This window comes from Nomascus leucogenys, chromosome 8, assembly GCF_006542625.1.
Source record: "Nomascus leucogenys isolate Asia chromosome 8, Asia_NLE_v1, whole genome shotgun sequence".
NCBI lineage: Eukaryota > Metazoa > Chordata > Mammalia > Primates > Hylobatidae > Nomascus > Nomascus leucogenys.
In genome coordinates this window covers 80,811,189-80,829,758 of record NC_044388.1, presented here as the reverse complement: position 1 = coordinate 80,829,758, position 18,570 = coordinate 80,811,189, and the positions used below count along the sequence as shown (strand labels likewise).

General features: G+C 42.2%; 1 protein-coding gene across 1 annotated transcript in view; it reads right to left on the bottom strand.

Annotated features, from left to right (window-relative positions):
• The window catches only part of KIF24 (kinesin family member 24), a 76,324-nt gene that overhangs the window by 9,085 nt on the left and 48,669 nt on the right, over positions 1–18,570 (bottom strand). Inside the window, exons 7-9 of the mRNA XM_012509089.2 lie at positions 10,233–10,354; positions 7,723–7,828; positions 1,587–1,658 (exon numbers count right to left, since the gene is read on the bottom strand). Coding sequence (XP_012364543.2) covers positions 1,587–1,658; positions 7,723–7,828; positions 10,233–10,354 — 300 coding nt within the window. The remainder of the gene's footprint in view (positions 1–1,586; positions 1,659–7,722; positions 7,829–10,232; positions 10,355–18,570) is intronic.

Here is an 18,570-nt window from a genome sequence, read left to right as displayed (position 1 = left end):
GTAATTTTTTTGTGTAGTGCTTTTTTCCATGTCGCACATTTTAAAAATGATAAAAACAGAAAGTGGTCATACGGTACATGATCTTTTAACATGAAAAGTTGCAGTTTCACCTTTATTCCCATTGTTACTTCCAAATAGATCCAATGCTGTTTCTTCTGCATCTTTTTAAACGTTTTTGCCTGTGTGGCTATGTAATAGTAGAAATCACATTAGGCAATCACATTATTACCTGGTTCTACAGCTTGCTTTTTTCACATCACAATAGATCTTGGTCATCTTTCCTATCAGTACATATAGAAAATCTAGCTCATTCATTTTAACTGCCTGAAGCCATTATTTTTTTGTGCTGAAACACTGGTCTAAGTCTTACAGCCAAGAAAGTATCAGGTAGCTACACCACCCTATTCAATGCAAAGGCTAAGAGACTTCACTAATTCAACATTTTCTTTTCTAAGATGAGGTCTCTTTTTGTCACCCAGGCTGGAGTGCAGTGGCGTGATCACAATTCACTGCAGCCTCAACCTCCAGGGCTCGAGTAATCCTCCCGCCTCAGTCTCCCAAGTAGCTGGGACCATGGGACCACAGGCACGAGCCACCACACCCAGTTCATTTTTAAATTTTTTGTAGAGAGGTTGTTCGGGCTGGTCTGGAACTCCTGGGCTCAAGCGATCCTCTTGCCTCAGCTTCCCAAAGTGCTGGGATTACAGGCATGAGCCACTGTGCCCTGCCCAGAGTTACCATACACTGGAAATAAACAGAAAGGTGGTGACCAGAACAGCACTGCTCTCCCCAAGGAACCCCTGCCGCCCCATACTGAAGACATCTATCTGCCTGAGTCTGCCCCTTCCTAAAGTCCTATGACAGGCTGAGTATCCCTTCTCTGAAATGCTTGGGAAGAAAAGTTGTTTTGGATTTCAGATTTTTTTTCAGATTTTGGAATATTTGCATTATCCTTCTGGTCGAACATCCCTAACCCAAAAATCTGAAATCCTTTGAGCATCATGGCACTCAAAAAGTTTTTAATTTTGGCCAGGCATGGTGGCTTATACCTGTAATCCCAGTACTTTGGAAGGCTGAGGCAGGCAGATCATTTGAGCTCAGGAGTTTGAGGCCAGCCTAGGCAACATGGTGAAACCCTGTCTCTACCAAAAAAAAAAAAAAAAATAAAAAAAAATATATATATATATATATATATATGTAGCCAGGCATGATGGCATGTGCCTGTAGTCCCAGCTACCTGGGAGGCTGAGGTGGGAGGATTGCTTGAGCCTGGGAGGCAGAGGCCACAGTGAGCCAAGATCACACCACTGCACTCCAGCCTGGGTGACAGAGTAAGACCCTGTCTCAAAAACAACAACAAAAAGTTTTGATTTTTGAAGCATTTCAGATTTCAGATTTTTAGATTAATGATACTCAACTTGTAGACAGAGTTCCTGGAAGGAATTTCACTCCTCTCCTTCTCTTTTCCCCACTGTGCCCAGCATCATGTCTTACTGACAATGGATGCTCAACTGAATGAACAAATACATGAAATAAGGAAGAAATGAATGAATCAGAACAAACTCAAGGCTCACATTTAATTTTACCTGAGTTAGTTTGCTTTGCCTGAAGGGAGTATGGGTGTGTTCCTGATCCAGTGCTCGGATACATTCCTTCAGCTGCAAAGTGGGAGAACAAGCACATCAAGTATCACGTGCAAAGGCAGAGTAACAGACCTGATGCCGCCTCCACAGGAAGCTTGTTTTTCTTCAATAAACCACACTCAGACAATCCTCCAAAAGGAAGTCAAAATGGCCTGTAGTTTCCATTTGACAAGAGAAACCAAGCTAGATTGGGAAACACCATCCTGTGCTGCCTAGCTGAAGGCCTCCTAGCTTAGAGGCTGGGATCCTAGGACTGGCCCTGAGTTGACGGCGGGGAACAGACAGATGCTGGGACCTACCCTCAGGTCCCAGAGTTCAAGCTCATGTGGTGGTAGTTCTGGCTTGCTGGTTCCCTTTCTCTCCTCATATTCTTCCCAACTGTTGATGCACTTAAATAGACAAAATATCTATATCCACTTCCCCGCTCCCTGCTCACACATGCACGCCTGTTGGTGTAGATTCAAGCATAGATTCAGATGTAAACTATCTGAATGGGGTAGGAGAAATTCTAGAGCCAGAGCTAGAAGGAAACTGAGAAATCACCTAGGCCTACCCCCTCATTTTATTTATTTTTTTCTTAATTTTTTTTTTTTTTTTGTAGAGATGGGGGTCTCTGTACATTGTTGCCCAGGCTGGTCTCAAACTCCTGGCCTCAAATGATCCTCCTGCTTCAGCCTCCCAGAGTGCTGGGATTACGGCCAGCACTTTGACCACACACAATTAAAAATGACCCTTCATTTAAAAACAGCAGGGTCTGTGGCCCAAAGGCAAAGGAATGTTACTTGCTCCTGGCTGTACTCCCTCAGTGAGCGCTCATTGGACATGATGAGGACAGCAGAGATCTGGATATGTGGACCTCCAGGGGAAACACTCCCATCAGAAACAGTGGTGGGGGTCGTGGGGGGCAAGATGAGGGAGGAGAGACCTTCTATTTCTGAGTGATGCATCTAGGCTAAAAGATAATAAAAGAAAAAGAAAGGAGCTGGGTGCAGTGGCTCACGCCTGTAATCCTAGCACTTTGGGAGGCTGAGGCGGGCAGATTATTTGAGCTCAGGAGATCGAGACCAGCTTGGCCAACATGGTGAAACCCCGTTTCTACTAAAAATACAAAAAAAAAAATTAGCCGGGCATGGTGGCACATGCCTGTAATCCCAGTTACTCAGGAGGCTGAGAAAGGAGAAAAGCTTGAACCCAGGAAGTAGAGGTTGCAGTGAGCTGAGATCATGCCACTGTACTCCAGCCTGGGTGATAGAGCGAGACTCTGTCTCAAAAGAAAAAAAAGAGGGAAGAAGGTGGAAGCAATCCCTTGGAATTGCCACCAAGAATAGGTAGTTTGCCTCCAGAGTGTGCTATGGTTGTTCTTAGCAGCAGCCACAGATGCCCACAACTGCCCTACCTCTATCCAAGAAGCTGCAGGGTATAAACAAGTCTGAGGAAATTTCCTCTTTTATTAAAAATCTATCCGGTATTCCCCAACTTTAGCACTGAGAAGATTCTCCACTGAGAATGAACAAGTAATCACACTCTGCTCCTCACAGACTCAAATTCAAGCATGGCCACCAATCCCTACAAGCTTTCTTTTTTTATTTTTTTAAAATAAAAAAAGTTTGGCTCCCTCTCTCACCCTCCCAATTTATCCCTCATGAAGTCTGGAAAGAATGTACCTAGCTGGAGACTTCAGTTCTGGTCAAAAACAAGTAAATAATGTGGAGCGGCACAAGGCAGCATATACAGCTGGAAAAAGGAATGAGGAAGAGCTCTATGTACAGTCATGGAGTGATCTTGAGGATGCCGTTAAGTGACAAAAGCGAAGTGCGAAACAGTGTTGAGAGTATGTTAGCATTTTTTCTAAGAAAAGGGGTGAGTGCAAACATATATATAGACAGACAGAAAAATGATTTTACAAGGGGAGGAAGGTAACAAGGTTGAGAGTACAGGGATGGAAACTATACTTCTTTGAATGTGGTTTATTTTACAATTTTTACTTTAAAATCACATATTTTTTTTTGCTTTTTGCTGTTCGTTTGTTTAAGAGATGGGGTCTCACTTTGTATCTCAGGCTGGTGTGCAGTAGCACAGTCACAGCTCACTGCTGCCTTGAATACCTGGACTCAAGTGATCCTTTCACCTCAGCCTCCCAAGTGGCTTGGGTTACAGGTGTGCACCACCACACCCAGCTAATTTGTAAATGTTTTGTAAAGACAGGGGTCTCCCTATGATGCCCAGGCTGGTCTTGAACTCCTGGGCTCAAGTGATCCTCTTTCCTTGGCCTCCCAAAATGCTGGGATTACAGGTGTGAGCCACAGCTCCTGGCCTAAATGTTTTAAAATAATTACAAAATAAGGTTAAATCAAAATAAATAAGGCAATTCTTAAAACCAAAACCAAACAAATGAACCTAACACTATGAAATTGGCAGGCTTAAACCAGAGAAGAATTATTTCAGGTGATTTGACAGCATAATATTATGACTGTACATCCTTAGTGGGATACAACCCAATTAAAAAGAAAACTGCGATAAAAATCTTGAACTGAATTAATCATATTATAAATAATATTAGCATTATTTTGAAATACATATATATTAAAGTAGAGCAAATAAATGTTAGGAACTAAGATTTCTAGCATAAGAGAAAAAAGAGACAAATATACATTTAAATAAATTAAATAAAAACCCTGTAATTTTAATTTTATTTTTTTTAATATTATTATTCATTGGCTTTCTTCAGACGAGATAGTTTATTTTTTGAGACAAGGTCTTGCTTTGTTGCCTAGGCTGGAGTGCAGTGGTACAATCATGGCTCACTGCAGCCTCAACCTCCTGGGCTTAAGCAGTCCTCCCACTTCAGCCTCCCAAGTAGCTGTGACTACAGGCACACGCCACCACGCCCAGCTAATTTTTAAGTTTTTTGCCGAGACAGGGTCTCATTATGTTGCTCAAGCTGGTCTCAAACTCCTGGGCTCGAGTGATCTGTCCACCTTGACCTCCCAAAGTGCTGGGATTATATGTGTGAGCCACTGGGCCTGGCCTGCAATCTTAAACTAATTTATTACTATAAATCTCACATATATTCTTCCCTTTCAAAACAAAAAATAACACCTTATTTATTAGCTCTGTCCACAGAAAAGGCCCAGAAGCAAGGACTAATGCAGTAGTGATAAGCACCCCTAACACACAGACTGAAGTCTCTAAACACCATTTCCTTCTCAAAAAAACCAAGGCTCGACCGGGCGCGGTGGCTCATGCCTGTAATCCCAGCACTTTGGGAGGCCGAAGCGGGCGAATCACGAGGTCAGGAGTTCAAGACCAGCGTGGCCAACATGGTGAAACTCTGTCTCTACTAAAAATACAAAAAATTAGCTGGCTGTGGTGGCAGGTGCCTGTAATCCCAGCTACTCGGGAGGCTGAGGCAGGAGAATCGCTTGAACCTGGGAGGCAGTGGTTGCAGTGAGCCAAGATTGTGCCACTGTACTCCTGCCTGGGCAACAGTGCGAGACTCCATCTCAAAAAAAAAAAAAAAAAAAAGAATGAAAAAGAAACCAAGACTCATCGAAGAAATGGCTGATTCGAGGTCTGGAGAGGGAAATGTATAAAATGAGCCTAGAACATAGGCTCTTGTCATATCAGAAAGCCAGGAAGCTATCAAGAACGAGTAGGGTTGTGCCAAAAAGACACAGGAACATTCTTGAAACAGCTCCTGTTGGCTAAATATGTTGAATTTAAGCAGCAAAAAAAGATATAACGATTTCAATGAGTTTATAATAATAGAAAAAAAGGTAAACAACAACAATAAAACAAACTCATATTTTGTTTAGGTAACATGAACACCAACTCATTCTGAAAAGTAGTGAAAAAAGAATCATCTTGCTTCCACTACAAACTGTATGTCAGGATAATCAGATAGTTGAGGGAAAATTATTCTTTTCAGCTAATACACACAGAAGGAATATTAGAATTAGAATATCACCATTCTGGAACTCTTAATAAAATAATAGATATAGATGAGATTCTTCAATGGCTGATAAAATTCCTAGGTTAAAAATGGCTGAATGGCATGTCCTTAACAGAGACTAAGGGAAAAAAAAAGTAAAAATAAATAAAATAAAATAAAAAATAAAGGCTGAAAGGAAACTTTATAAAAGAGGAACTAGGCTGACAACACCTGAATCTCTTTTCAATCTTAAAATCACAAAGAGAGACAACCAGACATTCTCTATCTCCTAATGTATTGCTATAGAAAATCTAAGAACTACCTATGATTGTTTTTGCCAAAAAATATAGAACCTAAATCTGATCACATCTCTAATTCAGGACTGTCCCAATAGAAATACATGAGCCACAAATGCAAAACACATATGTAATTCTGAATTTCTAATAGTCATATCTTTTTTTAAAAAAGAAAAAGAAACAGATAAAATTAATGTTAATTATATATTTTATTTAACTCAATATATCCAAAATATTATTTCAGCATGTAGTCAATATGAAAAAAATAAATGAGATATTCTACAAGCTTTTTTGGTAATCAAAATCCAGTGTGTATTTTACACTTAGAGCATATCTTAATTCAGACCAGCCACATTTCAGGTGCTCAATTGCCACATGTGGCTGGTGGCTGCCATAGTGAACAACATGGCTATAGAGCTGAGCCACCTGACAGGAAACCTAAAGGATAATGAGTAACATGTGAAACATCAACACAAGGATGCAGGTGGCCAAGTACAGAATGTGGCAAATCTTACAGGACGAGCGACCCAGTTTTCTTCAACCAATACACTAATACAGAAAAAATGAAAGAGGGAATAAGAACTTACATAGGATTTTATTTGTACCTTGATTTGAACAAGTTAACTATAAAAAGATACTTATGGGACAATTAGAGGAATTATAATACTTACTGGATACTAAAGAATTACTTCTTTAAGTATGATAATGGCATTATGGCTATATTAAAAAGTAAGAGTATCTCTTTGAGATACATTTAAAAAATTTTTTTTTTGAGATGGAGTCTTGCTCTGTTGTCGCCCAGGCTGGAGTGCAGTGGCATAATGTCGGCTCACTGCAACCTCCACCTCCTGGGTTCAAGAGATTTTCCTGCCACAGCCTCCTGAGTAGCTGGGGATGTAACAGCCTGCCACCATGCCCAACTAATTTTTGGTATTTTTAGTAGAGACAAGGTTTCACCATGTTGGCCAGGCTGATCTACCTCAAGTGATCCACCCGCCTCGGCCTCCAAAAGCGCTAGGATTACAGGCGTGAGCCACTGCGCCCAGCTGAGATATATACAATATTTATGGAATAAATGACATGATGACTAGGATTTTCTTTCTTTCTTTTTTTTGTTTTTTGGAGACTGAGTCTCATTCTGTCACCCAGGCTGGGGTGCAATGGCACAATCTCAGCTCACTGCAACCTCCGCCTCCTGGGTTCAAGCGATTCTCCTGCCTCAGCCCCCTGAGTAGCTGGGATTACAGGCGCTCGGCACCATGCCCAGCTAACTTTGTATTTTTAGTAGAGACAGAGTTTCACCATGTTGGCCAGTCTCGTCTCGAACTCCTGACCTCAAGTTATCCGCCTGCCTCGGCCTCCCAAAGTGCTGGGATTATAGGCGTGAGCCACCGCTCCCAGCTGGATTTTCTTTAAAATAATCCAACCAGGGGGAGGGAAGGGGTTGCTTAGATTTTTCATATGTTGGTAACTGTTGAATCTGACAGGTATATGGGAGATCATTATACTATTTGTTCTACTTTTCTATGTTTGAAAAATTAATATAATTTTAAAGCTTGGGGAAAGAGAGAAAGCTTAGCGGAGTTAACCATTCAGCAACTGCAGAAATATTTCTGTTCCTAATTGGCATGGATTGACCAGGGGAAAAGAAGGCAAGGAGAGAAGAAAATAGTTGCCTAGAATTGTGAGAGTCTGTCTGGTCAGCCCTCATTCTCCAACCCTGGCATTCTATTATTACATAAGAACAGGGCAATTGCTTTGCTGATTCCACCCCACATTCATCCACTCTGCCTGTATGTAATGGGCAGTCTTTCAAGAAGGATTTTTAGATTAAAGATTTTGAAAAACTTACAGCCAGTAGACTCTGATTTATTTCTGCACCTTCCATCTTTGTCTGTCTATCTGAGTCCCTTGCATCTGCTGCTCTTTCACTGCCAGCCAAGTCAATAAAAGAGATCCTAGAGAAAAGACACAGCAGGAGTGACTTCTGTGAAGCTTTATTTTATTTTATTTTTTTTCAGACGGAGTCTCACTCTGTCGCCCAGGCTGGAGTGCAGTGGCGTGATTTCGGCTCACTACAACCTCCGCCTGCAGGGTTCACGCCATTCTCCTGTCTCAGCCTCCCAAGTAGCTGGGACTACAGGCGCCCGCCACCATGCCTGGCTAATTTTTGGTATTTTTAGTAGAGTCAAGGTTTCACCGTGTTAGCCAGGATGGTCTCAATCTCCTGACCTCGTGATCCACCTGCCTCGGCCTCCCAAAGTGCTGGGATTACAGGCGTGAGCCACCGTGCCTGGCCAGAAGCTTTATTTTTGTATCAGTCAGCATTCTGTGACCACTGGAGGAAATTAACATTGGCCCATCCTCTGGAAAGAAAAGACATTACTGAGCCGGGTGTGGTGGCTCACACCTATAAACCCAGCTACTTGGGAGGCTGAGGTGGAGTACTGCTTGAGGCCAGGAGTTCTAGACCAGCCTAAGCAACACAGCAAGACCCCATCTCTTAAAAAATTCTAAAAACTGGCTGGGCGTGGTGGCTCATGCCTGTAATCCCAGCACTTTGGGAAGCCGAGGTGGGCAGATCACGAGGTCAAGAGATCAAGACCATCCTGGCCAACATGGTGAAACCCCGTCTCTACTAAAAATACAAAATTAGCTGGGTATGGTGGTGCATGCCTGTAGTCCCAGCTACTCGGGAAGCTGAGGCAGGAGAATCACTTGAACCCGGGAGGCGGAGGTTGCAGTGAGCCAAGATCACGCCACTGCACTACAGCCTGGCAACAGAGTGAGACTCCATCTCAAGAAAAAAAAAAAAAAATTGGCCAGGCACGGTGGCTCACGCCTGTAATCCCAGCACTTTGGGAGGCCGAGGTGGGTGGATCACGAGATCAGGAGATCAAGACCATCCTGGCTAAAATGGTGAAACCCTGTCTCTACTAAAAATACAAAAAATTAGCTGGGCGTGGTGGCGGGCGCCTGTACTCCCAGCTACTTGGGAGGCTGAGGCAGGAGAATGGCATGAACCCGGGAGGTGGAGCTCGCAGTAAGCCGAGATTGCGCCACTGCACTCCAGCCTGGGCGATAAAGCGAGACTGTCTCAAAAAAAAAAAAAAAAAAAAAAAAAAAAAAGAAAAAAAATTGTAAAAATTAGCTGTAGACCACCACACCTAGCTATTTTTTTTTTTAAGAGACAGGGTGGATGTGAGGGCGATCTGGCTGCGACATCTGTCACCCCATTGATCGAACTCCAAGGCTCAAGAGATCCTCTCGCCTTGCCCTCCCAAAGTGCTGAGATTACAGGTGTCAGCCACCATCAGCCTACCACTTAATTTTTACATTTTTTTTTGAGACGGAGTCTCGCTCTGTTGCCAGACTCTTGAGCCTAGGAGTTTGAGACCAGCCTGGGCAAAATAGAGAGACCCCATCTCAACCCTGGAGTTCAATGGGGTGACAGATGTCACAGCCAGATCTCCCTCACATCCACCTTGTCTCTTAAAAAAAAAAAATAGCTAGGTGTGGTGGTCCACACCTGTAGTCCAAGCTACTCAGGAGGCTGAGGCAGGAGGACTGCTTGAGCCCAGGACTTCCAGGCTGTAGTAAACTATAATCATGCCACTGCACTCCAGCCTGGCTGACAGAGCGAAGCCCCATCTTACAAACAAACAAACATGACTGTCAGCTTTCCAAGAGTATCAGAAGATTCTGATCTGTCAGTTGATGCTGGTACTGTCCACTCAAACATGTCTATTGGTTTTAATAATTTATAAGAAAGTATGACTAAAATTAATAAAACATTCTTCCCAAAAGGCTAAATGACCACAATGCTAATCACTTAAGTAACCACTTAGGTAATTACATAGAAACTTTTGTGGACAGCGATCCAGCAAAAAAAAAAAAGAAAAAGAAAAGAAAAACACTCATTACTCAGAGGTGAAATAGGCTCATCCATCAGTGTGGCAGATTATTTGCTAAGAGAGCACCAGAGAAGCAATGAATGTATCCAATTGTCTTATGCCTTCTTTCAAGAAGAATGGATTAATCTTCTCCCCCTACCTTTTTTGGCATGTAAGCTCTCTGAGATGCATTCCCTACTGTTTCTCTGCTGAAACTGTGTTTCATGTTAGAAGCAATCAATGTCCCTTTTAATAACTTAGGGTTGACCAACAATAGGTCATTACTTCATGGTTAATCAACTGATGACACTTTAGTACAATGATTTATTTCAGGGCTAACAACTCTACTCTGTATCCCTGCAATGAAGAACTCCATGGTGGCAGGGTATCCTGTTGTTGAGGAAAACATACTTCAAAGTCACATTAAAGGAAAGGCAGACAATGTAACTCCCTGATATTTCCAGCTCACCTGCCAAATGTCCTCTTGGCTGAATCTTTGATCTGAATTTGGATGATGGCATGGGAGCGGGAGGAGTCTGCATTAACTCCAGTGGCCCCAGTGCTGCGCTCCTTGCTGCCCTTTAAGATCACCTGAAAATAAAGTCCACAGGATGACTTCCTCTAGGAGTAAACAAAAGCCTCTGGCTACTAAGAGTTGGCTAAGAGCAGTAGACAGCAGACATATAATTGTGTCAGTGCACTGCAGTTTTTTCTGTCCAGGTGGAAAACTGCTCAAACACTAAATTATACCTAGTTAGTACCCAATAACAATGAAAACAATGTGAAATACTAATCCTGTGGAAGAACATTCCATAGCTTAAGAGCTAATTTACTTCTTGATCTCATATGCTCTTTTTAGTATCTTTGATGGATTTAGCCTAACTAAAATCCCCAGGGCATAACTTGGCTCCAAAGCAAGGTCTCATAATACCCATCTATCTTAGTAACTGAGGCAAAGCACATAAATGTGCATTATAGAATGACTAATCACATCCACCTGTTCTACCAGGATGCAGTCATAAAGGAGGCCAGGCCCGATGTAGAAATACCAAAGTGAAGAGTTACTGTAATTACCATGAGCCCATGATTTCCCTTGAGACTAATCCTCACTCACCCTAGACTGGGAGTAAAGACTAACAGGAGTCCTTCTGGCTATCATGGAATGGGGCAGGGGAGGTGAAGCCTCAGGATTGGCCTGCAGCCACTGAAAACGCAGCCATTTAAGAACATACTGCCCTTATTTTGGACAGTGGTATGAGTGTTAGTTACTGAGAATAAAAAAGGCAAAACAAAATTTTTTTGAAATAGGGGCTTACTCTGTTACCCAGGCTGGAGTGCAGTGATATGATCATAGCTCACTGCAGTCATGACTTCCTGGGTTTGAGAGGTACTCCCGGCTCACCCTCCTGAGTAGCTGGGATTATAGGTGTGCACCGCCACACCTGGCTAATTTTTAAAATTTTTTTGTAGAGACATGGTCTTACTATGTTGCCCAGGCTGATCTTGAACTCCTGAGCTCAAGCAGTCCTCTCTCCTCGGTCCCTCAAAGTGGTAGGATTACGGGCATGAGCCACCGCACCCAGCCACAAAGAACTTTAAAAACATTATTTGGGCCAGGCATGGTGGCTCACACCTGTAATCCCAGCTTCTCAGAAGGCTGAGGCAGGAGGATCACTTGAGCCCAGGAGGTCAAGGCTGCAGTGAGCCGTGATTACAGAGCAAGACTGTGTCTCAAAAAAATAAATAAATAAAAATTTAAAAATAAAGAATTAAAACGATTCATCTTTAAAGCAATAAAAGGAAAGGGGGTAGCACTGGACAATATATTTCTTATTCTTTTTAAATAAAGAAACAAAGACAAGGTCTCACTATGCTGCCCAGGCTGGCCTTGAAGTCCTGGGCTCAAGCAATCCTCCCACCTTGGCTTCCCAAAATGCTGGGATTACAGGTGTGATATATTTCAATGAAATTTTAGAATGTGGAAAGACAATGAAGGGATGGTAATTGCCAGCAATGAAGTTATAAACTAAGTAAGTAAGTAGGAAAGGGGGGAGTCAGTCTATCAGCCCATTAGGACCCCTAAGAGGGGCTCAGACTCTGGAAGCACCAGGTACTGTTGGGATAAGGCAAAGATACACACAGTCAGTGATCAGAGCAGTAAAGCCCTTGGTGAGACATTCCCCATTCATCCCCACCCTGTGCGGGAGGCAGAAGGTATAGTCTCCAGAAAATGGGAACCAGAGACCAAAGAGGACTAAGCACCAGGCACAGTGTGGGGCAGAGTGAAGTGAAAGAACTTAAACAAGGATTAAGTAAAAGCAACACACCAGCGTTCCCCAACATCAGCCCTCAGCCACAATTCTCTGGAGAAACCCTCACTCCCAAGCCCTTCACATGTTTACATTTTGGGGACTTCCCCGGCAAAGCCAATTAACTTTCAACCTATAGTGAAGCTTAATGATCAGCAAGCACACCTCCGACACACAAACTTTGTGACTGTTATTTTTTTAGTGCCTCATACTTAAACGTGAATAGAAAGCCAAAGCCACCAGCATGAAAACACCAAACCAAAAGAGGGAATAGACAAAGCACTTGGAAATTTAAAATATGATAAAGTAAAAATTGTATTTAAAAGGTAGTAAGATTTAGGCTGGGCATGGTCGCTCATGCCTGTAATCCCAAAGCTTTGGCAGGCTGAGGCAGGAGGATCACTTGAGCCCAGGAGTTCAAGACCAGCCTGGGCAAATGGTGAGACCCCCTTCTCTACAAAAATTAGCTGGGCGTAGTAGTGCACACCTGTAGTCCCAGACAGGAGGCTGAGGCAGTAAGCTGCACTCCAGCCTAGGGGACAAAAATCCCATCTCTTAAAAAATAATCACCTACTATCAAGTTCAGGGGGAAAATTAATTAAATAAAATAAAAGGTTGTAAGTTTTAGGTTTTTTGTTTGTTTGTTTTGGAGTTGTAAGTTAAGGATATGTCCCAGGAAACAAAACATAAACAAGATCTGCACTCTCATGTTTGTTGCAGCCCTGTTCACAATAGCCAAGATTTGGAAGCAACCTAAGTGTTCATCAAGAGATGAATGGATAAAGAAAATGTGGTGCTCGTACACAATGGAGTACCGTTCAGCCATGAAAAAGAATGAGATCCTGTCATTTGCAACAACACAGATGGAACTGGAGATCATTATGTTAAGTGCAATAAGCCAGGCACAGAAAGACAAACATCACATGTTCTCACTTATGTGTGTGATCTAAAAATCAAAGCAATTGAACTCATGGACATAGATACTAGAAGGATGGTTACCACAGAGGCTGGGAAGGGTCGTGGGGATGTGGGGGTAGTTAATAGGTACACACAAAAAAGAAATAATAAGACCTACTATTTGACAATACAACAGGGTGATTATAGTCAACAATATTTTATTGGCTGGGCATGGTGGCTTACACCTGTAATCCCAGCACTTTGGGAGGCTAAGGCAGGTGGATCACTTTAGTGCAGGCCTTTGAGACCAGCCTGGCCAACATGGTGAAACCCCATCTCTACTAAAAATACAAAAATTACCCAGGTGTTGTGGTGCATGCCTGTAATCCCAGCTACTCAGGAGGCTGAGGCAGTAGAATTGCTTGAACCCAGGAGGTGGAGGTTGCAGTGAGCTGAGATCGTGCCATTGCACTCCAGCCTGGGGGACAAGAGTGAAACTGCATCTCAAAAAAAAAAAAAAAAAAAAAAAAAAAAGAGAATAAGAAAGTCCTATTTCATTTTTTTCTCAATCTCTCACCATTTTAATTTATATCATATTGAACATAGTCACAGTTTCCAAATTAAGAATCCAAAAGTTGACAGAGCCAAACTTCAACAATAAGACATAAAATATCTTAACAAGTAGTAGTGGTTTCTTTTTAGAAATTTAATTAACTAAAAATATTTTTTCCATGATCTAAGCAATAGTATGTTTCTAAAGATTATCTGTATGTGAGATGTAAAATCAAAATTCAGAATCATACTTAAATACACCCATTTTGCAAAAAGTTTGCTAAAAATTTAAAGAGACAATATGATGAATCCTTTTGTAAAGAGAAGAATCTGCTAATTTATAAAGCTAGATCATCAACTATATGGCTACCACCTTTATGCTAATGAAATCGTAAGAGTTACAGTGGTAATCTCTTATACTGGATATGGCAAGTGCTGAGAAAAAAGCACTGCTAACTAAGCTCAGATGCTGGGTAAGACACTTAAGGCCAGCGCTGTGACTGAACCATCTGGTTTAAATGCACTTTCTGGCCCTGGCTTCTCCCTGTCCCTTTCACTTCATGTTTACACAGGCTGGGATGCAATGCTAATGGATCATCATAGATTGGTATCGTTCCTTTTTCAAACTTTTTTTTTCTTCATTAGAAAAGACAAACTTACTGTGGAAAACTTGGAAAATATAGGAAAAGGATTAAAGAAGAGAATATATATCCCTCATAATCCCAGTGATTATAAAATTCTGGTATATTTCCTTTTAGAGTTTTAGATTTCTTACAGCTCTTTTTTTTTTTTTTTTTTTTTGTCATTTACAAATCCTATGAAAAGACAAGGGAGGTCTTAAACCTTTACATTTGTAAAAGCAATATGTCTGACTCATAAGGAAAGGAACACAGAGAAGCTAAGTGACTTATACAAGGTCACATAGGTAGAATATGGTCAGGCCAGGAATAGAAGCCGGATATCCTCTTCTACATGTGAGTAATGATGTTACTAATGATGCTAGTCCACCGAGACCTAGTGAGAGCTCAGAGAGGCCTCAAGACCATACTTCGCAAGGAAATGTGGATATGAACAGGAAATGCAAAGGGTGGCCCTGTGGTTCTTCCTCAAGAGTGTCAAAAAAGATTGGCTTCTGAGATTGTGTTACAGACTTTTGAACTTGGGTTTTCACTGTATCTTGTACACCATAATGTACTGGGTATCTCTAAGTGCATCTCAGAGACCTAACATGTTGAGATGCCCTTTCCTGGTTAAATATATTTTAGAGAAGGCATGAAGAGTTTCTGGTCCTTGGGCCAATTTTTTCCAATAACAGCTTGCTATAGTCATGCCTTCCAGAAACTATATAATAATGCACCTGAGCTATGAACAGTAAAAATGAGGCAGTCTGTGAATATCAAAGTCATCACATTTTTGTAAATGACATATACAACTGAAGTATAGCAGTTAAAACGGTGAAATCTGGAGTCAGGTTGCCAGGGTTCACATGCCAGCTCTACCATGCGGTTGTGTAGACTACCACAAGTCACTTAACTTTTAAGGGTCTCAGTTTCTTATCTATAAAATGGGAATTATGGCCAGGCACAGAGGCTCACGCCTGTACCCCCAGCATTCTGGGAGGTTGAGAAGGGCAGATCACCTGAGGTCGGGAGTTTGACACCAGCCTTGCCAACATGGTGAAACCCTATCTCTATTAAAAATACAAAAATTGGCTGGGCACGGTGGCTCACGTCTGTAATCCCAGCACTTTGGGAGGCCGAGGTGAGTGGATCACCTGAGGTCAGGAGTTCAAGACCAGCCTGGCCAACCTGGCAAAACCCTATCTCTACTAAAAATACAAAACTATTAGCTGGGTGTGGTGGTGCATGCCTATAATCCCAGCTACTCAGGAGGCTGAGGCAGGAGAATCACTTGAACCCAGGAGGCAGGGGTTGCAGTGGTCGATATCCCACCACTGCACTCTAGCACCTGGGCTACAAAAGGTGACTCCGTCTCAAAAAAAAAAAAAAAAAAGAAAGAAAGAAAAGATACTAACGGGGCCGGGCACGGTAGCTCATGCCTGTAGTCCCAGCACTTAGGGAGGCTGAGGCAGGTGGATCACCTGAGGTCGGGCATTAGAGACCAACATGATAAAACCCCATCTCTACTAAAAATACAAAAACTAGCCAGGCGTGGGTAGTGGGCACTTATAATCCCAGCTACTCAGGAGGTTGAGGCAGGAGAATCCCTTGAACCTGGGAGGCAGAGGTTGCAGTGAGTCAAGATCATGCCACTGCACTCCAGCCTGGACAAGACAGCAAAATTCCATCTCAAAAACAAAACAAAAAGAAAAGATACTAAAGAACTAACATCTTTGTGTAAACTTCTAAAACTTAAACTATTTTTTTTCATAAATATAAAACAATCAGAGTTTCATGGAAAAATATAGCTTTAGAGATCAACATGAAATATCATGGGCTCCCTAGTGCAAACCAAAAAAAAAAAAAAAAAAAAAAAAAAAACAAAAACAAAAGGAAGGAAGCAGATAAGAGAAAGAGAGAATCTACTTGGGGGAAATGCAAGTCTAGGAGGTGAGCAAAATTAATGCAATCACCTTTAAAACTACTAAGCCCCCTTTTCCTCTCACTGCCTCCTCCTTCTCAAACTCCTTCCCTAACTAAACTCTGTCGGGCAAGTTTCTAAATCTAGGTTCTCTAGAGAGAACATATTATGTGCATAGTAAAATGGGTATCTGCTACAATAGGAAGTAATGAAAACTGGGCCTGGTGTGGTGGCTCATGCCTGTAATTCCAGCACTTTGGGAGGCTGAGATAGAGGATCACTTGAGCCCAGAAGTTCAAGACCAATCTGGGCAACATCTACACAAATTTTTTTAAAAAATTAGCCAGGTGTAGTGGTGAACACCTGTGGTCCTAGCTACTCAGAAGGCTGAAGTGGGAGGATCGCTTGAGCCCAGGAGGTTGAGGTTGCAGTGAGCCATGACTGTACCGCTGTATTCCTGCCTAGGTGACAGAGTGAGACTCTACCTCAAAAAAACAAAACGAAAAACTGTGGTGGTGCTGGGAAACATCATTCAGGGACTTAATAAGAATAATGCATGTGGAAAGTTGAGCCAGCATCATACTATAAATTTTATGTATGTTATCTCACTTCCTTCTCCCCATCTTCCAACCCAATCATCTACCATTATCTACATGTTTCAGGCTCAGAGAGATAAAGGATATGCTCAAGGATACATGGCACTGTAACTGGCTGCCCATTACAGCCAAGGCAATGATAAAACATGAAACAACTTTATCAAAATTCCTAGGAATGAATACCTCTGACTATATAAAATGGGTGTAGGAATGACTTTAAAAAACTGTGAATCTCTAAAACTGAAAACATGCCCATTAATTGTCTGACAAAATCTCGATTCCAAATCTGGGAAATGTGATGAGGCAGTGAGTCCTCTGTAAAGGCAGGAAGTTCTGGTGCCTGCATTGGCAAGAAATCAAATACACTGGGAAGCAGAAACTTCCTGGAGGAAGGACAATCTCATTTGAATAATGAAGCTACCAGTTGTGCAGGCAGGCCATGCCTGAGTAATCCTGAGGGTGATCTGAGAGGGTAACACTCCAAGATGACACTTGAGCAAACACATGGGTGACACCCGAGCGAGTATGAACAGTGACATCTGAGAGTGAAATGTGACACCTGAGTTAGCAAGTGCTGTTGTTTCAAGTCAATAAATGTTTATTTATGAGGATAACTGTGTCAGGTATCCATAAATTATATAAACTTTCCACCTTGATCACAGCTGGCTCCCTCCTTGTACAACACCATATGTACTGCAGACTGAGGGTATCAATGGCGATAATATGTTGACTAACAAGGAACTTTTTTTCTGCCTTTCTTAGGAACCATACTTTAGAATAGAACAGTGCCATAAACTCTTCCAGGATGCAGGGGTTGGCTCAACACCAGACTGCCAGCATTTAGAGTCTAAAGGCAATGAAGAGTCTTCTTCTGAGTGTTTCCTTCTTTCCCCTTTATAATCTTCAGTGACAAAGGAATCCTGAGGACCAGACTCACCTGATGCTCCTGGCCAAATGTGGGACTGGCTGGAGGTAGGGGCAAGAGGACCACAGGGAACAGAGTATGAGAAACAATTTCCTTAGGACTCCACAGCGGAGGAAGTTCTGGGGAGAATGGTCACAGCCCCAGGGCAGCCCTTCAGCATGTCCCACACACTTTTGTTCTGTGCCTACCTTTGCAATCACTAGAAAGGGGCTCTTAGGTGACCCTCTAAAACAGACACACTCGGGCGCTATACTCAGGTTTTGGATCCTAGGACCCAGGAATCTAATAACGCAAATGTGAAGTGTCATCCCTTAAGCAAAATTTACCTACAGCATTTGTCTCAGGAAAAAGAAACTTAGAAAAAGATATAAACCAATGATGGGCTACTATGCCACTGCACACACCCAAGTCCCAAGTATTAATTTTGAAAAAGCAACAACAAAATTTTCCACAAACTCTGTTATCTGAAGATTAAACAGTCCTTTAAACACCTAAATTTAGGCAAATGATAACAGAAGACATTGTTATCAATGTATTAATTCATTCAGTGAGTGTCTTTTCTCTTCTCTTCTTTTTTTTTTTTGAGATGGAGTCTTGCTCTGTTGCCTGGGCTGGAATGCAATGGCATGATCTCTGGTCACTGCAACCTTTGCCTTCTGGGCTCAAGCAATTCTCCTGCCTCAGCCTCCCAAGTAGCTGGGATTACAGGCGCCCACCACTACACCTGGCTCATTTTTGTATTTTTAGTAGAGGTGAGGTTTCACCATGTTGGCCAGGCTGGTTTCAAACTCCTGACCTCAAATGACCTTCCAGCCTCGGCCTCCCAAAGTGCTGGAATTACAGGCGTGAGCCACCATGCCTGGCCTCTCTTAATTTCTTAAGAAAAATTGATTTCTAATTATGCACTATAGGTAGTATAGTATAATGAAAAGGGCTTCAGAGTGAGATAAATCCAAGCTGAAATCTTTGCTCTACCAGTTGTTAGCT